Genomic DNA, 7,093 nt, shown 5'->3' on the forward strand with positions numbered 1-7,093 from the left:
GCGTCATGTTAAAGATACTGGTTGATGTTGGTCTTTCAAGAGGAAATTAATTCTTACTTCCAATTTTAAATGTCAACACCGTCTGCGTTGCTTCATTGAATCTCTGGTATTCCATTATCAAATCGTGATTGCTATGGCATAAAAATAATACCTTGCCATCTTACCTATCTTCACAAATCTAAAATAGAAGGAAATGAAGACCCAACAATCACCCAACAATCTTTTTCCCATATAAATTGTTCTCCCTATGACTCAGTTACTTTCTCTGAAATGTTTTGATTAATTATGCTAGTTTATACATTTGGGAGGTTTGTTGGTTCATTTATTGGTTTCTTTCCTATTGGTGTAGTTGATGCTGTCTGTATAGTCTAGACAGTTGTCCTTTGAGCATTTGAGTATTGACTGACATACAGCATTACTATGGTGTATTGGCTATTTTCAAAGATGTATGGGAAATCATGTCACTGTTTGCTCTGAGATATCTGATTTAAGGGTGGAAATACGTTTTTTTTAAATTGTTTTAAATGTGTTAAGCACTCATGTTTATAAACAGTCTTGACATGTTTCGCTTTGACTGTCCTGTTTGAAAAGGTCACCATAATGAGATGTACCTAATTAATTGCAATAAAATGTGGGCGGACACGCAGTGTGTCAAATAATATGTGCAGTTTGGTTTGTTTCAAAAGGAAATATGTCGAGACAACTAAGCTACAGTATTACATTCCTGGGCCCTCTTGGTGAATGCACCTTTTGAATAAGTAGTTTGAGCATATCAACTCTGTATACATGCCACATGTTACCATGTGGGTTTGCGTAGTACTTGTTTACAGTGATACAACCTGTTGTGTGCAAACGAGTTTGCGTCAGTGCTCTGGATGTCCAGCATCAATTCATTTCTTACACTTTTACATAACCGAGAATCTTCTCTGAATTTACGCTGTTTTCTCGTAGATTTTTGGCCATAAGACTCGGCCAAAGATACATATTCATCTGAGACTTGAAAATAAGCTGTAGGTTATTTGGCAAGTCACAGATTCTTGCGAGGACAGAATACCAATAGCCTACCTGAGAACACCTGAGGAAAAAAAGTCCTCTACACACAAGAGGGTAAGATCCTTGACCAACTTAATGCTCATGTATTGTTTATTTTACATTTTTTTTTGTATACTGCTGACTTTTATTGATTTCTAGCAATGAGTGTCTAGGTTTCAAGTCAGTATTTTAAAAAATGTATACGTTATTTTGAGCTCACTCATATTTGATGGTACAAATAAATAATCTATTTCTGTTCAAATGCCTTAGACTCCCACCCTGGTAGGCACAGAAAAGAGACATGGATAATTGGAGTCAGGTATATTTGACTGTATATTTTCCAATCACTTTTATTTTCACAAAATGACATGGGTGTGTGATGGTTCCTCATTTGTATACCTATTATTTGTCCCCTCTACAAGCAATCGAATCAGTGAACATGGCATTGTTCACTTCAAACCATTTAGCACAGTAATATTGTCTCCTCAAATTGCTTCACAGCTTCAATCCGCAAACTCCATTGATGTCAACCTTGGTCACTCACACAATCACCAGTGAGTAACCAGGCTTTATGATAATAAGCAATGTGGATGCACACACTTGGATCACTGTTGCAGTCCACACTTCAGGTCATGATTGTCTAATGCAAATATTTAAATACTGGGTAAGAAGTGAACACTAAACACACATACTAATTAGTGATATATCTTTTTTTATACAAGTTAGTAATTAATTGTTATTTAACCCATATTTTACTAGGTAAATTGACTGAGAAATCATTCTCATTTACAGCAACGACCTGGGGAATAGTTACAGAGGAGGGGAGGGGGGTGTGTGAAAGAGCCAATTGGAAACTAAGTTGAGAGGTAAAGCAAGTTCAGTCAGGAACTAGTGTAAAGGGAGGGATTAAGGGCAGGCCGCTGACGCCAGAGGGAATTAATAAACCCATGTGTCTCTCTAGCTATTTTCTGTAATCCACCACCTGCAGCACATAGCCAACACTCAGTGGATAGTCATTGACAGATGAAACATCACAACAATGATGTTATTGTTATCAACACCAGCATGCGGTCTGATCGAGAGATGACACTCCCAGGCTTTATCATGGTTCTCACCAACAACAAAAAAATATAGCAGATCCTCTGTTGTTGACATTATTTAACTTGTTGACAGAACCCTGAGGATGTGTCACTATTTTGGCAACTACACTGGTATTGGTGATATCTGGGGGTGACATGGAAAGGCTTTCCACAGAACAAAGAGATACCAGCAAAGCCTTGCCTATACATTTTAAAATCTAAAGACACACTGTGTACTATTGTACAGTTTGCTACTAAAGCCATGTTCCTCTTTCTCCCACACCATTCCCTCTTACGTTTTAGTGCCAAGCCATCAGACTTTGAAATCCTGGCTATAATTGGGAAAGGAACATTTGGGAAGGTATGGTCATCTTTGGCAGTGTTCTCTAAATTGACAAAAAAAATGCTGTTGGTGTATAACCAACAATTTATATACTTTGCTTTGTGTTATTACCTTATTATTAATCAATGTTGTCATGTCCCCAGGTTCTTCTTGCCAAACTGAAATCCGACAACAAGTTCTATGCTGTGAAAGTGCTGCAGAAAAAAATCATACTGAGGAAAAAAGAGGTTCCACGCAGAGTTTCACATAATTCCGAATATAACAGTAGATTTTTTTTGAAAGATAAAGGTAGGAGTGGGTTTAACAATAATGATTCACAATTGCTGTATTTATTTGCCGCTGGATTCTTCCATGTGAAGCAAAAGAACATCATGGCAGAGAGGAATGTGCTGCTCAAGAGTATGAAACACCCCTTCCTGGTGGGGCTCCACTACTCGTTCCAGACCCCAGAGAAGCTCTACTTTGTCATGGATTACGTCAATGGAGGAGAGGTAATGTATGGAGTAAAGACATAGGCTCTTTTTTAAAATTTTGTACAAGAGATAAAAAAAAAATATTAAATTTCCTTCTACTTTTGATATTCTACTGTAGCTTTTCTATCACCTTCAGAGAGAGCACTGCTTCTCAGAGCCAAGGGCTCGCTTCTACACGGCTGAGTTGGCCAGTGCCATCGGCTACTTACACTCGCACAACATTGTTTACAGGTCAGTCACACCCTCTCAACAATGTTGACAACTAAGTCTCACCCACTAAACAGCATTCACAGGTCATTCACAGTAAACCCACTTGTTCTCTGCTGGTTTCTTATGCTTCCTCTGTGAAAGGTCATTCTGTCAGCAGTGCCTTTAGGCTGTACAGAAGGTTCTCTGTTTTAAAAAAAACACAATTTTCTCTGTTGTAGAGACTTGAAGCCTGAAAATGTGCTGTTGGACTCCGAGGTAAGTGTATGTATATCATGAATTCACGACTATAGTTATATTAGTTCTCCGTGGGTTGAACAAGGTCACTCTGATGTTTTGATTTGGACCTTCTCCAGGGCCATGTTGTGTTGACTGACTTTGGCTTGTGTAAAGAGGGGATAGACCCGGAGTCCACCACCTCCACTTTCTGTGGAACCCCAGAGGTAAGTTTTGATTTCTATTGTATATCCTACAGTCCCCCCATTTCCCTTAGTCACTGTATCCACTGACACCGCCTTTTGCTCTGTAGTATTTGGCTCCGGAGGTGTTGAAACAGCAGCCCTATGACCACACGGTAGACTGGTGGTGTCTGGGAACTGTACTTTATGAGATGATATATGGGCTGGTGAGCATACCTTCTGAAAGGCCTATTCACGTGCACTTTGCTGTAATGAATTATGGTTCTGCGTACTATAGTAATGTATTTATCATTTTCCAAACCAAGTCAGCCACACCTCATTGTGAGTATCAACTAATTTTGTCCTCTGTTCCTTCTAGCCCCCCTTCTATAGCCAGGATATGTCTGAGATGTATGACAACATCCTCCACAGGCCCTTGAGTGTGCCAGGGGGGGCCAGCTCTGTGGCGTGTGACCTGCTGATGGGCCTCCTACAGAAAGACCAGCATCGCAGGCTGGGTGCTATCGCAGACTTTGTGAGTGAACTTGTCACAATACGCAGGATGAGGATGTCCTCACCGGACAGTCTACTTTCTCTCTCTTTCCTAGAGTTAACGCACATGCAGACACATACACACAGACCCACTCTAGAATGACTAGAACCTCATTTATCATCTGATTTACTTAAAGGGATGCTCCAGAGCTTTTGTATAACTTCAGCCAGTAGTTTTGAAAGTAGTGCCAGCGAGGCAAAACGGGTCTCCGAAACTTGGGCACAATTGTGTACAACATCATCCATTTCATATGATATGTTACATCCTACAAAAACAAATGTTTGTAAGCCCTTAAAATACAGGATTGCATCTTTAACAAAAGGCACATCTCAATAGGTTAATAGACTCATAAACCACAGTCCACGTGCCTGGCAGGCAGTATGAGTTAATAGACGAATAACAAAGAGAGTTTCAAACCTCCCTGCCAATAACAGCTAGTTTTCAGGTTACATATCCTTCAAATTAGGCCCCTCCAACTAGGCCCCTCACTCAGACCACCCCCAGACAGTCCAAGCAAAATTGTTGCTTGAGAAATAGTTTTTTTTTGCTAAAAGAGCTGTTTATTTTTTACAAATTGAAAGGAAAACGATGACAGAAAGGTACTTAATTGTTACCCAGAAAATGATATGATATCAAGATAAAAACGGCTGCATTGAGCCTTGAAAATCTTTTTGTTTTTCACATGCAGCTCGAAGTTAAAAACCATACTTTTTTCTCGCCGATAAACTGGGATGACCTTTACCATCGGAGAATCAAACCTCCGTACAACCCCAACGTGGTAAGTGTGTAAAACAAATTTGATTTCAGTATTGTTTTTCGTCGAATTTCGATCCATAACATACATACACAATTAATATGACATTCATTCAGTGTTTTCTACTGTGCTAAACCTTTTGTCCCAACAGAAAGGCCCAGCAGACATGCAGCATATTGATCCAGAGTTCACCAAAGAGATGGTGTCAGGCTCTGTGGGGGTTACCCCTGAATTCTCCAACTTATCAACCAGCAGCCCAAATGCTTTCACTGGCTTCTCCTATGTCTCCAGTGATGACAACTTCCTCTAGTGTAGGACATTCAGATTCTACATTGCTGCCACCCAAAAGAACCAAACTTCTCCCACCCACTTTGTTAAAATGCACACCTAATGCATTGGCTCTTCGATTACTTTGTAATTGTATTTGTAAAGCTATTATTGTATCTCATGCAGAAATGAACAATGCAAATAAAGAAAAAAATTGCAAATAGGCTAGGACTTTCAAGGCAATGATAGATAAATCATTCCCTGAAATATATGAATGGGGAGTTAATTGTTAACATGTGGCATCAGTTTGGATGTTATAATAAACATTTGGTTCTGTTATTTGTGGGTTTACCATGCATATCTCAAGAAAATCATTGAAAATCTGTATACTTCAATATGTATATGGTAGCCTCAGAAATAAACATAGAATGAGGTGACCAGATTTTGGTAATGAAAAACCGGGATATTTTTGTAGCACAAAATATATATGATACATTTTTTTAAAAGTAATTTAACTACATTTAGGCTAAACTGTTTGGACACTACAGACGACTTGGTGAGAAGACTGATTTTCAGGATGTTTCATGGTCTGACACCGTTCTAGCTCTGCCACCTTTCACCACAGATGCGGAATTGTTACATAGGCCGATGTGGTGGATTGAGATGCATCCAATGAAAAAAAGAAATTAATATCACTTGCTCAAAACTGGCAGATTTTTATGGGGATTATTTTATTAGGCTATGCTGAACAAAAATATAAACGCAACATGCAACAAATTCTAAGATTTTACAAAGTTTCAGTTCATATAAGCAAATCAGTCAATTGAAAGAAATTCCTTAGGTGAAGGTGCAGGTGAAGAAGCTTGATATGGAGGTCCTGGGCTGGTGTGGTTACACAGGGTCTGTGGTTGTGAGACCGGTTGGATGTACTGCCAAATTCTCTAAAACAACTTTGGAGGCGGCTTATGGTAGACAAATTAACATTAAATGATCTGGCAACGGCTCTGGTGGACATTCTTGCAGTCAGCATGCCAATTGTACACTCCCTCAAAACTTGAGACATTATTTTTTGTGACAAAACTGCACATTGTAAATGTAACGGATGTGAAACGGCTAGCTTAGTTAGCGGTGATACGCGCTAAATAGCGTTTCAATCGGTGACGTCACTTGCTCTGAGACCTTGAAGTAGTAGTTCCCCTTGCTCGGCAAGGGCCGCGGCTTTTGTGGAGCGATGGGTAACGATGCTTCGTGGGTGACTGTTGTTGATGTGTGCAGAGGGTTCCTGGTTCGCACCCGGGTATGGGCGAGGGGACGGTCTAAAGTTATACTGTTACATAAAGTGGCATTTTATTGTCCACAGCACAAGGTGCACATGTGTAATGATCATGGTGTTTAATCAGTTTCTTGATATGCCACACCTGTCAGGTGGATGGATTATCTTGACAAAGGAGAGCTTCTCACTAACAGGGATGGAAACAAATTTGTGCACAACATTTGAAATAAATAAGCTTTTTGTGCATATGAAACATTTCTGGGATTTTTTTGTGTGTGCATGAAACATGGGACCAACACTTTACATGTTGTGTTTATATTTTTGTTGAGTGTAGATCTCTCGGTGAGAGCATATGCCATCTATAGAAAACCCTCCCTTGAGTTCCCCTGTTATTTTGGACTTCGGCAGAGCAGTAAAAGTGCTGTTCACAGTCAAAAGATCATGCAGCTGGTCGACTAAATTGTCAGTGTGAGGACGGAGACAACTAAAGGAGAGGAGGCTCTCCAGGCTCCGGATGCTACATCCTCCCGGCTGAGCACCATCCTCTCCATTAGCTCCAATACAGCCATTTCTGCAGTACTAAATCCCTCTGCATCTGACCAGGTTGCAAGGCTGTTTCTGTCACTTTCGGCCACTCTTTTCTCTGAAGAGACCTCCTTCCTGGTGGTGCAGACTCTGCAGTGGGGTTTCTGGAGTAGTGATAATGCTAGTACC

At 40.1% G+C, this 7,093-nt stretch overlaps 1 protein-coding gene across 4 annotated transcripts; it reads left to right on the forward strand.

Annotated features, from left to right (window-relative positions):
* The first annotated feature begins 826 nt into the window (after positions 1 to 826).
* Positions 827 to 6,632, forward strand: LOC110527848 (serine/threonine-protein kinase Sgk2). 4 transcript variants are annotated; one of them, XM_021609406.3, is made up of 13 exons: positions 827 to 1,107; positions 1,303 to 1,351; positions 1,534 to 1,586; positions 2,415 to 2,472; positions 2,598 to 2,681; positions 2,814 to 2,945; positions 3,046 to 3,158; positions 3,356 to 3,392; positions 3,491 to 3,577; positions 3,664 to 3,759; positions 3,912 to 4,067; positions 4,774 to 4,863; positions 4,991 to 6,632. In XM_021609406.3, exons 2-13 carry the CDS (start codon positions 1,334 to 1,336, stop codon positions 5,147 to 5,149), a joined length of 1,083 nt encoding a protein of 360 aa, XP_021465081.1. In that variant the 5' UTR covers positions 827 to 1,107; positions 1,303 to 1,333; the 3' UTR covers positions 5,150 to 6,632. The 4 variants fall into 4 exon arrangements, with proteins under 4 accessions (XP_021465081.1, XP_021465082.1, XP_090097038.1 ...); XM_021609407.3 differs by having other exon boundaries at positions 3,064 to 3,158; XM_090240912.1 differs by lacking the exon at positions 1,534 to 1,586.
* Positions 6,633 to 7,093: the final 461 nt, after the last annotated feature.

This window comes from Oncorhynchus mykiss, chromosome 7 (assembly GCF_057628025.1).
Source record: "Oncorhynchus mykiss isolate SJ-2025 chromosome 7, ASM5762802v1, whole genome shotgun sequence".
Taxonomy (NCBI): Eukaryota; Metazoa; Chordata; class Actinopteri; order Salmoniformes; family Salmonidae; genus Oncorhynchus; species Oncorhynchus mykiss.

Bases quoted from the DNA above. Each gene is read 5' to 3' on its own strand.
- LOC110527848 (XM_021609406.3), top strand. The intron at 2,946-3,045 runs GTAATGTATGGA...ATTCTACTGTAG, and splicing joins ATTACGTCAATGGAGGAGAG to CTTTTCTATCACCTTCAGAG. The intron at 3,760-3,911 runs GTGAGCATACCT...TGTTCCTTCTAG, and splicing joins ATGAGATGATATATGGGCTG to CCCCCCTTCTATAGCCAGGA.